The 16,347-nt window shown below is 46.1% G+C and overlaps 1 protein-coding gene across 1 annotated transcript in view; it reads left to right on the top strand.

Moving 5' to 3' along the window:
- Positions 1-13,976: 13,976 nt before the first annotated feature.
- Positions 13,977-16,347, top strand: part of KIF26B (kinesin family member 26B) — a 264,374-nt gene continuing 262,003 nt past the window's right edge. Inside the window, exons 1-2 of the mRNA XM_079298877.1 lie at positions 13,977-14,291; positions 14,529-14,930. Of these exons, the coding sequence (XP_079155003.1) occupies positions 14,229-14,291; positions 14,529-14,930 (465 nt within the window). The 5' untranslated portion in view covers positions 13,977-14,228. The remainder of the gene's footprint in view (positions 14,292-14,528; positions 14,931-16,347) is intronic.

Genomic DNA, 16,347 nt, shown 5'->3' with positions numbered 1-16,347 from the left:
TGATGGTCTGATTGAAATCAGTGCCTACAGATCTCCCTGTAACAAAATTAATGAAGTTCTCAGCCTTCAAGTCTTTTGTTCCAGAATGTATGTACAGGTCTCAACTTCTAAACAAGTCAGTCCACATCAAGAATGTTTGTTTTTCGTTGAACACAACTTTGTTTCATAGTATCTCATGCCATGATAGGTCTGACTACAAAACTAACTATTAAAACATCTGCTCTTATTGTTGGAGGGTGTTTTTGGCAGGTCAGTACTAGGTATGGGGACTATGCTGATTTAAAAGCTAAAGAAAAATGTAGGTTGAAACAAAGCACGTTCTCCCGTTTAACCTATTTTGAATCCCTGGGGCTACGGTTTGGCTTGGTGTAGTTCTGAAAGCCAAGAAAATGTTACTCACTATGCTCAAAAGCTTGATCACAGCACTGGTGTCCTGAGGCCCAAATCCTAAAGCTCTTATTCAGAGAGAACTCCCATTGACTTCAAAGGGACTTCTGTCTACAGAAGAGCTTCAGAAATAGTGATGCACTGGCTCACAAGGCATTGTTCAAACTTTTTAGTCTCTTTAAAGAAGACTTAACTGTCAAAGATCCAACAGAGATGTCCAACCAGCTGCAAGTTGTGTCATTGAAATGACCAAAACTGTAAAACCGTGGGTGTAAGTAGTTAATTCTTGTCTATAGTTATGCAAGCAAGAGTCAGCAAGAGTCAGCAGTCAGAACTTTTCCATATTGTTCAGAGCACAAAAAGTGAAACTAGGCATGCTTCTGCATGGAGATATAAAATTATCTTTTTTCTGCTATTATCCTGGAAACACTGCAGCCTTAAAACTGCACACATGTTGCTTCTCTGTTTTCATATACTAAACTAATTCCTTTTATTCTGGACTCTATTTCTTCTAGAAGCCTTTTAGAAGAGGCTTCCTTCTTGCAAATACCTGCCTAAATAGTAGGATAAAAAAAGTATTTCAAAATAAGATGTTTCAGTTAGAGGAAAGCCCTTGACTACATGCTGTCAACAGAAGTCTCTTTCCTGCCATGACAGCAGCATCCCCCAGAGCAGAACAGGTCCTAAGATTTGCCTTATGCACCATGTCTTCCCCTAGGCATCACCCTAGTGATTAAAAAAACCAGAGTGGAGTTCTAAGGGTTTCTAGAGGTGTGGTTTTGAGCTGATAATGCAAGAATTTGAAGCTCTCTGAGGTCTTCCACATCTGTGAGTTATTAAAGTTTTATGCATTGCAATAGATTTTACAATGAAGGTTGTATTATGGTCTGTTTGGAAACTGATAGTAAAGACTGAAATTGTAATCCATAGGAACACAGCCAGGAAAAACTCAGTAGTGCAACTTTAAGGACTTTGTTCCAACTTTGTTGGAACACCTATTTGCATGGTGAAGTTGCATTCAATATTGCAGAGACAAAACTATAAAAACCCCACCATAGCCAGTTTTCATGTGGTCTTAAGCTGTTGCCTTGAGAAGCAATGCCATTCTTCAGAGCTCCCACAAACACAGAGGTGCACTGAAAAAGATGCTTGTAGTGCAAACAGGTTTTATTTTTAAACAAAAATATTCTTACTGGCATCTATAGGAAACTATTTGGTGCAAAGGCTTTGTAATATCTTTTTATACAGTTGTCACATATCTGCATTTATGAAGGCCTTGGTTTTAGAAGCTTTTGGACAAATTCATTCTCAGTTTTCACTTAAAGAAGAAATGAGAAATACTTCCTCATTTCTCTCAATAGCTTCAAAAACAATAAAAGTCATCTAAAAGCAAGTAGCTCTGGTATGCCTTTCTAACTTGTATTTAATATGTGTTGTACTGTCCCTTATTAGGAACCAAGTTTGTATTAGTGCTGCTCAAATACGACTAATTTCTATACTCAGTCAGGTCTGTGAGGGACACTGTCAGAAACTGCAGGTAAATAATGGTGAGGAAAAGACCAGTTCTCTGCATCAGTTAATGAATAAAGCTCAGGGAGCGACAGAAAAACAATGCATTCATTGTGGCTAAAATTTAACTCTGTAACTTACCTTTCAATAAAAATTCATAACAAGGAAAATAAAAATGCCAACAGAAGAACATTCTTGCACTTTCTCTATTGTCATTACCTTCTGTTTGTTCAGCACTTATGTGTATCCAGCCAAGACCAGTAAGTTCACTTTCCCTGTGTTATGATCTACACCAGATATAAACTGTAAGGTAGAACTCTATAGTAAACTTTTGCTTTGTCAATGAAATCTTTAAGCCTTACAATATTTGTTAAATAACAACAGAAAAGATTCTGTTTGCCAGGCATTTTTAGGTAGTAGCTGGAGTAAATAAATTTGTTCAGAAATGGCTGTCTTCAGTCCCTGCTGATCAGTGAGTGTTCCTCTGAACAGCTGTTCCCCACCTGGGGAGGAAACCTTGCATTGTTCCATTAGTGCCCCATGTCAAAGAAATTACATTAATGACAAGCCTGGTTACTGAGAGTCACAATCCTCTTGCTTAGGATTGTAAAAATAAACTAAACTCTCCACATTCATTGCTGCATTACCAATAACATCATTAATCTACAACACTCTATAAAGGTCCAGCTTTACCATCCACTGAGTGTTCATTTCACTGAGATGTTAAGATTTTCATCATCTTTTTCCTTCACACTGAGGGTATTTACTTTGTACAGATGTACAGAGGTGCCTCTGGATATGTCAGGAAAGGGTCCCAAAATTCCCATCTCCCAGGTCTTTGTCAAAGGGGCTCACAGCTGTAGTGATTATAGTTTGCAAGTTCTGTGTCTTCTGTGTTCCCATCATAGACTCCATTTTCATACAAATCTTTAGTCAACTGGTTATGTCCTCATATAGTGGGATCACTGTAGATTGAGAAGAAATCAGCATCTTTGAAAAGTGTGTTTAACTGAGCTATGTGTGTTGAGTCTGGTTTGTACAATTAAGTACTTCCTGGCCCATTAATACCTGAACTGTTGAATGCAGAATAGGGCTGTTTCTTAAGGGACCTGTATATTTTGGAATAGAGGATAAGGACCTATACCATTTTAGTCACTATGTGTGAAGGTGAATCAACAACAATGTCAATGTGAAATGTGTAAATTGCAGGAGCATCAAGGTCTTTAGCTAATGGGCTGTTGTAAAGTCTGTGCCTTGCTCGAGCAGTTTACTGAAGGCAAACCAAGGGAACACAGTTAAGGTACCCAATTTCATGGCATTGTGTCGATCTCTCATTGCTCTAAAACCTGCAACCTGTAATATTTCCTTTGAGTTCTCTTTGCCTGTCTTGATTCTTGGATGTGCTAGACACCCGTCCCTAGGGAACCAACAGTGGCAAACTGCTTTCCCATCATCTACGTCTTCACACGGATACAACCAAAGAACAGCATTATTTCCTACACTAAAAGTGTGGGTAGTGAGCTGTGCCTTCTTCAACAGTACTTGCATGGGTCAAAAGTTCATGTGCAAGAGCACACTTTGACTGGTATCTTGTTCCTCCTGGAGAGAATGCCTCATTCTGCAGGGGTTCTGGTGGCGTCAGCTGCATTCTTTGGATGCCTGATTCTTACAGAACTCTGTAGATTGGCCACTCACTGCTACATCCATAGATTATAAATGGTTTCCCTTTTTGCAGAACAGTCTTTCAAGTACTCATTAACTTGGGCTCCATGACCCACTTTCCTGCATGGCCAGTCTCATCCATGGGTTAAAGGAAGCTGTTTCCTCTTAAGCAGAGTTTGTTAGGACAAACTCTTCGTATTTATTCTCCTTACTGACATCTTCAAGACCGTGAAGATAAATTGAGCCTGAGAAGCCAGAGAGGTAGCCTGGGACCTTCCTTACAACAGATGTGATGTCAAAGTGCACCAGCAAAAAAGTCTTATTAAGATGCCCCATCCTGCACCAGCCATGTGGCAGATATTGTGAATAAGAGAATGAAGACCCTGTTTAAATTAAAATCTTAAATTTAAATCTTACCTGCTTGAAGAAAGCATGCAGAGGAATTTTAGGACTAGTCTTGTGCTCCATGAAAAAAAAAGTTCTTGTGGTTGTGATGTATAGAAATTATCTTCATTTATCAAGACAAGATGTGTAAGGTTTTTGCATGTTAAGGCTTGCCGTTATCAGTATCCCATGTGGCTAAAACTTGAAAAGCAGTCATGAATATGCAGGACGTTTGGTTTAGCTGACAAACTAACTTCATTTATGTAATCCACTAAAACACACCTCCTTGGCCTGTTGGGAATATTCCCTTGGCTCAAGGGAATTTGAGTTGACCATTATTCAAGACTGAGGACTATTACTTTTAACACTTAGGAGGTGTGTAAAATAAGTGTCTATAATGATTTCTTGCTTCCCTTCTAAAAGTTTTAATATCTCCTTAGTTATACAATGTACAATACAATAGGAATACAACTCTAATGCCTAATTAACCCCAGCTTTATCTCACTAGTATGCAATAAACAAAAAGAGGAACAAGTGTCAAGGCAGGTAGGCAGGCTTTATAGTAAACAGTTCAGCTTAAGATTAGACATGCATGTTTTTCTTTAAACACAGAAAATGATAAACACAAAGTCACCCAAAAACCCCATATGCACCCACCCACTCACCCTTTGCCAGACTCCTGAATGTTGTCAGGACCTTCCCCTGAAGAAGCAGACAAGATTGTAACCTTTATTTGATGCTATTTGCATGGCAATTACTAATCCTGAAGCTGCCATATGGCCCTGGATGCCCATTCTTTTTCCAGATGGACTTGAATTATAGGCAGCAATTTTTTCTGCCTAGTTTTTCAGAGACTCGCGCAACAAAGATGCTTCAACTCGTGGACCCCCACTGATTAGCATCTGAGCACCTTCCTTAAAAGATTCTAACCTTCCTTTTGAAGTCCATGAAAATTTGTTCCAGTCAAGCACGTGGAAGAATGTGAGCAACTGGACAAGCCTGACATGCAGAAAAATGGTAAGTCAGTCAGCTGCACTTTTTAGAAAAATATGTTTGCTTTCCAGGTAAGTGTGAAAAACACCTTCATGAGACATCAGCCTTTACAAGTGAAATCAAGGGTGACTGATAGGATAGGCTCTATCTCCACTTAGATTCTCCAAGTGCTCTGTGGCATCCAACAGGAGAATTTCAACTTTAGAAATTTTAACAATGCTCTTACAGGTCCCTCTGGAGCTTCCTCCATACTTTTTAACAACAAAAATGTTTTCTCTGTGATAAATACATCAAATTGAACCCCCATCTGAATGATACAGCCTTACACAAACTCCTTTCTAGCAGGTGATCCTTACACCAGGAGTCATCATTATCCTGAGGCAGATTGCAGCATTTCCTTGGAAAAGAATCAGAATCAGTACACTTCTTTTTCTGTTTTAAGTAGCCTAGCATGCTACATGCTAGCATGCTCCATTTCTTTTAAGATCTCCCACTCAGTGGTACTGGTTCATTTATTTATTTGTACATAGACACAGAAGAACATCCTAGGCTTGTGGTATCTCTTCCAAGAAAAGATGTGATCCTTGCACACTCTAAAATGTAAACAACATGGGAGCAAACACCAAGCCTCCCACTGCCAACAAGAACACAGATAACAAAAAATCACCAGTCCCTGTCCTCAGGCTGCCTCCCCAGCTGCACTCTGTTCCCATAGTGAACAGTGAAGCCCTGGCTTCTCCCAGCAGTATGGAATGGCTCCTGAACACATTCACAAACACAGAGATTTGCCAGTTCCAGGGCACAGATTCCAGCTCTTTTGGGCCAAAGGCATGCTTCAGTTTGTAGTCTCATTAGAGACAGAACTGTGTGAACATACTGGCACTCAAGGCTTCTCAGTAAACATCAAAATTATCAACAAGTGCCCTCACTTAGCAATGTTCATCCCAGAATACTGGTTCATACTTTCAAATAGGACCAGCCTCAGCTGTCACTGCACCCCATCATGTTTTTCTATTGCATACCTGACTGCTTCCCAAGAACTCCATGATCACAGAATAGCATTGTAAGTCTCCTACTGCACCAGCCATTTCCAGGCCCTCACCCAGCTCATGCTAGGACATTTGGAACAAATGCATTACTGTAAATTGATGTTGTTCCATTATTGCAGATCAGTGAATTCAGCGAGTGCATGCGGTGAATACAATGGTGAGGCTAGCAGTGGTTAAAATGCTCAATAATGCTAATTGCATGGGTAATATGGACAAGACTAAACAACCAAATTAAAATCTAAGTGATAATAAACACTCTTGTGCCTTGTCTATGCATAAAGAGACATCCCGATGGTCTGGGGAAAAGGCAGTAAGGAACTGTGCAGGCAGACTAAAGAGTTTTTTTGCTTTATTTTCCTTTTCATTACAATTTTGTATTATTGCTTTATTTTATTTTAATTGTTAGACTGTTCTTATCTCAACCCATGAGTTGTCTCACTTTTACCTTTCCAGTTCTCTTTCCCACCCTGCTGGGAGGGAATGAGTCAGTGACTGTGAGGTGGTGGATTGTTGGCTGGGATTAAACCACGACAGGCTGTTAGATTAAATTGGCTTTTTGGAACTGATGCAGTTTTATGTCTGAATATAAAGCTGGTGCTCTCCTATTCAACTTGCACCTGCTCACATGGGTACAAACTAAATGGGTGTAGCTAGTAAAAAGATACTTAAATTCAAACAAATAATCATCAAGGAGGTCATACTGGTTTCATTAAGGAAATTTGAACCATTTATGTTAAACTGGTGAAACTTGCATGACCAGACAAGCTCTATCTAAAGAAGAGAAGACCTAGTTCTGCTGAATTTGGTAACATGGGGTAATGCATTCCACTCTGTCAAATCCTTCCAGCAGTAGGAAGAGATGCCCATCAGTTTCTGCCAGTCCACCTCTGAAGCTGTGTTTGTCTTGCTAGCTGTCTAGGCATGGGAATTGTTTCCCCTCTGTCATGGTGTCTGATAGAAAAGTTATGGATCAGAAAAGAGCCACATCAAAATGCAGGGGGCAGGGACATGCTGCTGAGCACAGCTGCCCTGTGCTTGTGCTGCTTCCAGGGAGCACAGCTTGGGGCCAAAACAGAGACTTCCATAAAGTTGTGAGTATTCCTGCCATGAACTCTCCTGGACTTCCCCTCTGGGTTACTCATGCAGTCAGAGCAGGAGAGCAGAATTCACTGTAGAAAAACTCATTGCAGTAGACAGGGAAGGGCAAAGAAAGCAGCTCTGTACCTTTCTTGTCCACTGATCTGCATCCACAAGATATACAAGGTCTAGCCATGGCTCTGCCTCCCCAGCTGCAAGTGAGCTGATGAAGAGAGGAATACAGGGACCAAACTGTGTCTTTCAAAGCAAACTAGGGGCAGGTAACAAAAAGGCTTCAGGGGAATGGCAGGCATATAAGCCAGTCACCAGCCCTCTGCAGCTGCTTCATAAAGAATATAATCAGTGTGGAATGATCTACAACAAAGATAAAAATGTAACAATGAAATTTTTGGAAACCTGTATGCTCTAAGGTACACTTTTAACCCTAAACTGGGGATAAAAGGAGTGTATGAATTGTTTGAAGAAGAGCCGAAAAAGAGTTTCAGATGAAACAGATGCTGTGAGATCTGGAGTGCCTACTGTTATAAAAATCTCAGGAACATACTGTGGTGAGACCCCTGATGCAGCTAATCATGAATGTAATTCTCTGTTGCTTGAGCACTGAGTTGAATAGTTCACCTCACGCGAGCTGAGGGGCAGGAAAGAAATTCCTGCTGCCTTCTATGTCATCTTTCATTTAAGGCATTTACACATTCATGACTATGATAGACTAGTGCCTGTGATGCCAGCTCTGTTGCTGATCTGCACTGCTATAAATTACTCCTGCAACAAGAAAGGATGCAGCATAAAAATATGATGATATAAATGCTTTGCTGCTTGTTTCTCAGGGCTGCTTGTTCCCTTTGCTGTGCTATGGCCACTTACCCCTTTCCACACCATCTGCACTGTGTCCCAGGCTCCTAGGGCAAAGCAGGCACACACTGGTTTGGCACTTGCTGCCCTCCTTTCCAAAGTGCTTTCTCACTTTAGCACATGCTGGCCTATATTCCTCCTATTAATGCTGTAATTTGGTAATACCATTAATACCACCTTCTCCCATTTCCTGCCCAAAGATGTTACTGAGAATAATTCTTTTGGAAGACACATTTTTTTCACATCTTCTTTCACATTCAAGGTTCTTTGAAGAACATTTAAAATAAATCCTTTGCCCTCTAATATCTTCAGCCATGTCTCTGTGCTCAGGGAAAATTGCTAGCAGTGTTCCAGAGACAATTCCTGGCAATTCAGGAGGCCCACAGAGACAAGCAAGGTTTCTAAGACAAGAAGCAGCCTGTATCTTTCTTCGTTAAAGATTGTGACTAGCTGTTGTTAGTCCAATGATTTTTTGCTCTGTTGCTGTTTTATGTAATATCTGCCTTGCTAGGACTTGTTTTGGGATTTTACAGGTACTCCAAATTTTTCAGGCTTGCCTTCAGTTCTAGAGTTGCAATGAATGCTTATTGTGCCTGAGAAACAGAAAATGGGATTATGTCAAATTTCAGTATTTGAATTTATGAACTTAACCAAAACTGGCTGCATGCCTGTCATTGCAATGCATCCCACTGCATAAAATGATTGCAAACTTCTCCATGCAACCCTGCTCCACGAGTATATGTATGTGTATGACACTGTATCCTTTATTACTTATGAAAAAAACATCAATATTTTATTAATAAGCAGACATTGATTTTTACTGAGAACATAAAGATTTATGGAAGAAGGCAGAGCTGTGTGGCACAAACTATGACAGCAGTTTCTAAAAAAATCTATGGAATATTTTACATTTGAAATACAGAAAAAAAGCCATTCAAAGAATCCAAATAGGCAGTCCTTTGTGGAAAACAGATTGCTTCTGGTATTGAGGTGAATTTTAAAGACAACTAGTTTGCAACAGAATGAGACTCTTTGTCAAACTTGAACACAAGTGGCTTCCTTTTATTTTATGGAGATATTTAAGGAGGCTCTCAGTGGAGCCTCGAGAGTACAGGCTAACATCTGTGCAATAACCCTGAAGGCAAAAGGACTACACCAAGCAAACAGGGAGAGGTAGCCCTGTCAGGAGGACAGGCAATCCTTGCTGTTGTTTGCTGTAGGAAAAGCTGTACTCAAAAGTGTATTGATTGGGGTCTGCTGGTAACAGCAGGAAGCAGAAGCTGTAATAAGGACAACCTGGAGGGTTCCCTGTCTACAGTACACCATCTGGTTTCAGTCTACTTTTACCCTGACACACAAGGTAAATCTTGGGGCTGACTTAGAAATTGTGGTATAGGAAACACCCCAACAGACAGCTCTTACAGAGGAAATGCCCAGCCTTCATTCTCCACATCATGCTCAACAATTGTCAAGAGCAAGTAGGAAAACACCCTACAGACACATAGTATATCCCAATACTATGGAAGGAACATTACCTACAGCCAGAAGAACACATTCAGTCCATACAGCCAATTTCCTCCTGTACTGCACGTATTCATAATCCTGGCAGAATACTCAAACTGTGATTATGTGTGCTTCTGCTCATATGGAGGCTTATACAATAGGATAAAGGAACTTAATGTGTTTGATGTACCAGAGCTTTTTACTAAGAAGGTCCTATAGTTTGGCAAGGGGAAGAGAGCAAGAACTGGAATGGTTTTAGAGATGAAGTATGTCAAACTGACAAAGTTCTAGTGATTTTATTTGTAGCTCTTAATAATTAGCTGTTTCTATCTTTACAATTAATTCTTTGTCAGTATTACTACAAATGCCTTCAATTTCCTCACTGTCCCCCAGTGGACTCCAGCTCATTAATATGCAGCTTTAAGCAGGTATCGGAGCTGTCATGCATTTCAAATCTCCCCTAGGAAGCTTTTTAAAATTGTAAGTAAGACCTGATACTGAGACTTATTAGCACCAAACCTGGAAACAAAGCTTCTGTGCAGGCAGTGATGACTCTTCAAGTTACAGTTGCTGTCACCTTTTCTACCCTGAAATTTATTAAAAAATGTGAATACCTCAAAGCACTTCTTTGATGCAGCCAACATTTCCAGCTCTTATAAACTGCTCTTTGTGGATAGAACTACGCTTGTGCCAGCATCTCAGATTTGAGTGATGAAGCTGAACTTCTAGGTCAGATTTAATTGCACTCACACTGAGAAATACTCAGAAGAAATCCACTGAAGGCAGCAGAGAAATAGTACACCATGGCAAACACACTGAGGTATGATGGGGAAACTGGAAGGTTTTATACTTGCTAAAAGACAGGTCATAACAGTCCACAGATGTGTCATACCTAGATTGAGATCAAAATCCAGCCACAATGCTTTGAGACCAGCTTTAGCTTGAACCTCTGACACTTAAACCGGCATCCAACAGCTTTGGCTCTCGCCCACTTACTCATAAATGTCAGAACAGCCCCATTTTTTCAGCTCTGTCTCAAATTAAGAACAACAATCAGTCTAACTTCTGAACTGCTAGCACAAATGATTTACCAGGACTAAGGTTAAGGCAGATTCCCATGCCTACTGGCTACAAGGACAGAGCAAATATGTAAACTTGAGAGCTGTGGAGCTGCCTGCCATTGGCATGTTGGTGATTCTGCTAATCATCATTCATTAGTGACATGTGGAGTGTAAGGTTTTTATAAGGGGAAACCAAACCAACTTCCACATTAGAGAGCCTAAAGAGAGGGAGAAAGCCATACCTCAATGCTTTTCCGAGACAAAATTGTTAACCTAGAGAAAGGGTTCTTAGCAGAACATCTTGCTGGAGTGAAACTAGTGTGTCCCATACTTGGTCCAACACAAAATAACAAGAATGGGAAAGATTTTAGCAGCAGAATAACTCAAACTAGAAACTTTGGAATATCTCTCAGCTTCCAAAACTGTCCACAATTCAATAGAGTCTTTCTTGAAAACCAAAATACTGACACCTATCAGGAAGGAGAGCTGATTCAACAGCAACAGAGCTATTGACTAACCAAGTTGCAAACCTGCAAGCTGTGAGAGGTGCCCTCCAAACGAACCTTTTAAACATTTCCCGCACACATGAGAAATGAGGGAAACGCAAATTTCCTACAGCTCAAAGCTCAATTTCACCATGTCCTGAGATCTTCATTTCCTGGCTGGAGGTGTTCTGCCTTCTCACCAGACATGACCTTACTTCTCCACCTCAAACCAAACTTAGCCATAAGCTCAGGACTGAGAAAACCGTCCTCCTCAAGATCCTGCCATGTGGAATGCATCTGTTTCTGTCCTGCTGGGCTACTCCATCTGCTCCAGCGCTGCTGGAGCATCTTCATCCGCGCTGCTGGCAGGCATCCTACCGAAGTGAGTGTGAACCCACGAACCCATGAACCCATTCCCTTTGGGATGATGCTGGAATCCTCACCCAGCCGGGCTCTAAGATTCCTGGGAGGAGAGCTGCAGCCTTTTGCCCGGAGCAGCAGGGGTGTTCCCCGGAGGAGCAAGGGGTGTTCCCCGGAGGAGAAGGGGGGGTTCCCCGGAGGAGCAGGGGTGTTCCCCGGAGGAGCAGGGGGGGTTCCCCGGAGGAGCAGGGGGGGTTCCCCGGAGGAGCAGGGGTGTTCCCCGGAGCAGCAGGGGGTGTTCCCCGGAGGAGCAGGGGGGAGTTCCCCGGAGGAGCAGGGGGGTTCCCCGGAGGAGCAGGGGGGAGTTCCCCGGAGGAGCGGGGGGGGGTTCCCCGGAGGAGCAGGGGGGTTCCCCGGAGGAGCAGGGGGGGTTCCCCGGAGGAGCAGGGGGGTTCCCCGGGGGAGCAGGGGGGGTTCCCCGGAGGAGCAGGGGGGGTTCCCCGGAGGAGCAGGGGGGTTCCCCGAGGAGCAGGGGGGTTCCCCGGAGGAGCAGGGGGGGGTTCCCCGGAGCAGGGCAGCGCCTCCCGCCGCTCGGTGCCGCGCGCTGCCGGCAGAGGGCGCGCGCCGCCCGCCGATGCCGCGAGGCCGCGCCCCCGCCCCGGGCCGGGGGCTCCGCGCTCGGCGCGTCCCGGGCCCGGGTCTTGCTGCCGGGGCCGGGCAGCAGCGCGGGCACTCCGCCCGCCTCGCCTCCCGCGGGACGGTGCCCGTCCCCCGCGTTCCCCCGCCCGCCTGCCGCGGCCGCGGAGCCGCCGTGCGCCCCTGCCCCGCCGGGCGCTGCCGCCGCGGCCCCAGGACCCGTGCGGTGCCGGCAGAGCTCGGCGTCCCGGCCCGCCCGGGCCCGGCGTGCGGCTCGGGAGGGGCCAGCGCCGCTGTCCGCACGGGGCTGCTGTGCCCAGAAGGGACGTGGGTGGGCAGGCAGAGCAGGCAGCGGGGGAAATTCAGGATCTGCCGAAAAACGAAGCAGATCTACCAGCTGGGCACCAGGACTGAGCCCGGAGAAGGAGCAGTTAGTTGTGCGCGGTGCGAGCGGCCCCCGGTGAGCGCCGCGGGCCGGGCTGTACCGCTCTGTGCCGCCGCGGGCTCCCGCGGCATTTCCCTGCCTTACCTTGGCATCCCTCTCACGTCTGCCTACGGAACAAACCACGGCATCTCCGCATGCGGATTTATGTGAAACCCATTCGCATGCAACAGCAGCTGGGGTGCACCTTCTTTGTTTCCCCGTTTGTTCATCTCTTTGGGGTCACCTATGTAAAGGCACAAGGCACTACCGATGCAGCCTGGCTATCTTGGATAGCATCACTTGTGTCAGCTTTAGATTAGAGCTTTCCTAAACACATCATTCCTCTGTCAGAGTGACAACATAGTGAAGTTAAAACACAGCACAGCATTTTACACATCTTTACTACTGGTAGAGTATCTTTAAAGACATACAAGCACTGGGAGATTCCTTGCTCAGCGATTCAGCAGGCTGGTTTTGTTTCCCCACGGCTGTGGTGGCCCAGGTACATTAGGGATGCTGCAAGGATGCATTTATATTGAAGTAACAATAGGAGGTTAGAAAGGTGGATGCAAGTCTCCTGTGTGTTCTGCCCTCTCAGTTGCATCAACCTATCCACATTATGATCCTATCAGGGGATCTGGCATTTAGCTCTTTATTGCCTCAATTTCTGAGAAAATGACCAACTCGTTTTGAGGGCGAAGATTTATTATAGATGATTTTTCTATCTACAGGATTTGAAATTAAAAAAAAGGATATGGGACAGATACACATGATCAGCAAAAGGAAATCATAATTAGAAAGGAAAGATTAAACAGGGACACAAGTCTGTAGAATTTCATTGTTAAGAGATCAATTTATTATGCCCTTGACTGCAAGTCAAATTAATACATGTAAAATTACAACATGGAAAAGAGATGCTAGTGACTGTCACAAATACAGCTTGCTTTTCTTTCCCAGTTATTTAGGGAGGATTGGGAACACTTGTGAAATAACGTTCATTAAAGCCTGAATAGAGGCAACTAACCAATAACTGCGGTGGAAGCAACAAGGTTCTCCCCCCTCCTCGCACCCACCCGCCCTTCTCAAGAACGGGGGGAAATCACAGACGTCAATCAAGAAATACTGCAAAATAAAATGGACCCTCCCGGCAGCCGAGGCATCGCGCAGAGCAGCGGTGAGGCTCCGGCAGTGTGCTGGCAGCCTCCGGCGCCGCCAGCCCTGCAGCTCCGCCGCTGACCGGGAGCGCACGGGGCTCCGCAGCCCGGGTCTTCCCTTCCCTCCCTTGCAAAACTGTCAGGCACAAATGGGCAGGAGGATATTGGCTGCAAGGGGCGCCGAGGCTCCTCCCAGAGCCTGGATCCCGATATTTTTGGAGGATTTCTTCTAACTCAGTTACAAACCTTAGTGAAGGGAAGAAGTTGCCGCTGTAGCGGAGGCAGAAAGCGCCTCCGCTTGGGAGAGCGCGGCTCCCGCTCCTCCTTTCGCCTTCCCAAGGCTACCTTGGATGCTGCACCTCACTTGCGGATGAGAGCTGTGCTCCCTATCGGGGGGATCGCTCCTGATTTGGATGTTGCTGTTTCTGTGAAAACAAGGGTTGTAAGGGAATGAGAGGCGAGACAATGAAGAAAAACCGACCTGGAGAGAACCCCAGCCGCAAGCGTTTTCCCGAGAACTGACGGGTGTTTTGGGGCTGAGCGATCCCGTCGAAGGCGGCGGAGGGAGCAAGCCTGCCCGCTCCGCGGGGGACTTCCCGGGACCGGCTATTCCCTTCGGATGCGGACTGGGAAACCTGTAGGAAATTCTCCCGCCGCCTTGCGAAGCCACCATGAATTCAGTGGCTGGAAATAAGGAGAGGATTGCGGTCACGGCGCGGAGCAGAAAATACGGGGTAAGTTGTCGGCACCGGGGCGGCTCGGAGCGGTGGTCGCCACAGTGCCGGGGCTCCTGCGGCTCCCTCCCGGCGGCTGCCGGCGATCGCCCCCCGGCCCCGCGCAACTCGCGCGGTGCGGGGCGGCGGCGGCTCGGGGCGCGGCGCGGGGGCCACCGCGGGCGCGGAGCGTCCGAGCGAAACTTGCCGGCGCCGCCGCGCCTCCCTGCCTGACCCGTGCTCCTTCTCCCGCTCCAGGTGACCGACCCCTGCTCCCCCACCAAGCCCGCCGCCCCCTTCTCCCCCGAGAGCTGGTACCGGAAGGCGTACGAGGAGTCCCGGGCGGGCGGGCGCCCGGCGCCGGAGGGAGCCGGCTCTGCCCTGGGCTCCTCCGGCACCCCGTCCCCCGGCTCCGGCACCTCTTCGCCGGGCTCCTTCACCGGCTCGCCGGGACCCGCCTCGCCCGGCATCGGCACCAGCTCCCCCGGCTCCCTGGGCGGCTCGCCGGGCTTCGGCACCGGCTCGCCGGGCTCCGGCAGCGGCGGCGGCTCCTCGCCGGGCTCGGACCGCGGCGTCTGGTGCGAGCACTGCAACGCCCGCCTGGCGGAGCTGAAGAGGCAGGCGCTGAAGCTGCTCATCCCCGGGCCCGTCAGCAGCAAGGTGAGCGGGGCCGGGGAGGCGGGGGGGTCCCTGTGCCCGGAGCGGCCCCCAGCAGCCGCCGGGGCGGTCGGCCACCTGGGCTCGCCTCTGCCGGTGTCACCTCCGAGTGCACTGGGGTTTATTTGTGTTCTCCCCCTTCTTGGTCTTGTTCCCTTTTCCATCTCCTCTTCCTGCTTCATGTGGAGCAGCCTCTGTCTCCGGAGGGCTGCCTGGCTTCAGAGGCATCTGTGACAGTCCTTCCAGCGCGCTTTTCTCCGTCTTTCATTGTATTGACAGTGGCTCTGTGCTATTTCCTGAGCACTGGTTTGGTCTTTTTTTTTTTTTTCGGGGGGTGGGGTAAAGAAGGGTGGGAACATTACATTGGAATCACTGGTCCCTTGCCCTTTTGCTATCTTTGATTTCTACAGGATGGATTTACAAATAATCCTTAGGCTTGGCAGCCACCTTAAGAGTGAGGTGTGTACGTATGGTCTGATGCCAGTGGTATCTACTTCCACTGAGGGAGGATCCCTCCTGTAGCTCCGGGTTCACATGAGGCACTGAAATGCTGTGTGAGCCCAAAGGTCACCCAGTGAGGCTGCGGCAGACCATAGCATTGAACCCACTTCTCCCAGGTGAGAAGTTATTAGCAGAAGGATAACTTGGTGTTGCTTCCCTTATAGGGAAGTGACAGGTTTTTTGTTTTTTTTTTATTCCTAATAAGACTTGGAAATACTGGAAACTGCTGGACTCTGACCATTGGGTTGAATAATCCCGTGCCGAAAGAGGATGTTAAGCATTTCTGACACTTGGTCCCATGTTTTAAGAGGTGACTCATCCTGAATACAGTTGGAAACCTGCTTTCTGCCTCTCTTGAGGTATTCCAAAGGCATCCTCTGAAACTCCTTGGTTTTGTTTTGTTTGTGTTTTTATTTATTTTTTTTCCTCTTCCCTGTTTGTTGTGCATAAAAGATTAAGGCTAACAGCCCTAAACGAGTGACCAGCAGCCCTTGGCTGACCTCATGCTACTAAAATACTAAGCATTGGGTTCCTCCATAGCAACCTTGTGAGCGTTGTATTGTGAATGGGTCTACAGCTCCTGGAATGCAGTACAATGCAATTTTGTTTGCCTTGTTGGGTCCAGGTACTATCAAATGATAATATTTACTCTTCCACTTCAAAGAGTTTTCATTAGTGGTTACAATAAAGAGGTATCATGCAAAAGAGCCGACTGCTGAGACAGGGTCCCTGGTATTGCTGTTGTGTTGTACTCTCCATGATTTATCTATGTGCTCTCTGAGAGGGAGTTGTTGCTCTCATGAACAAAAGACTCAAGGGCTGGTTGTTACCTTGTCTCAAGAGCTGACTTAACTGAATTATTCATGAACAGGGAAAGGTGGATCCACCAAAATTAATAGTAAATTTAACCTTTAATACA

This window comes from Erithacus rubecula, assembly GCF_903797595.1.
Source record: "Erithacus rubecula genome assembly, chromosome: 2".
In the NCBI taxonomy this organism is placed as follows: Eukaryota; Metazoa; Chordata; class Aves; order Passeriformes; family Muscicapidae; genus Erithacus; species Erithacus rubecula.
The sequence above is the reverse complement of the archived record's forward strand: the minus strand, read 5'-3'. Positions and strand labels throughout refer to the sequence as shown.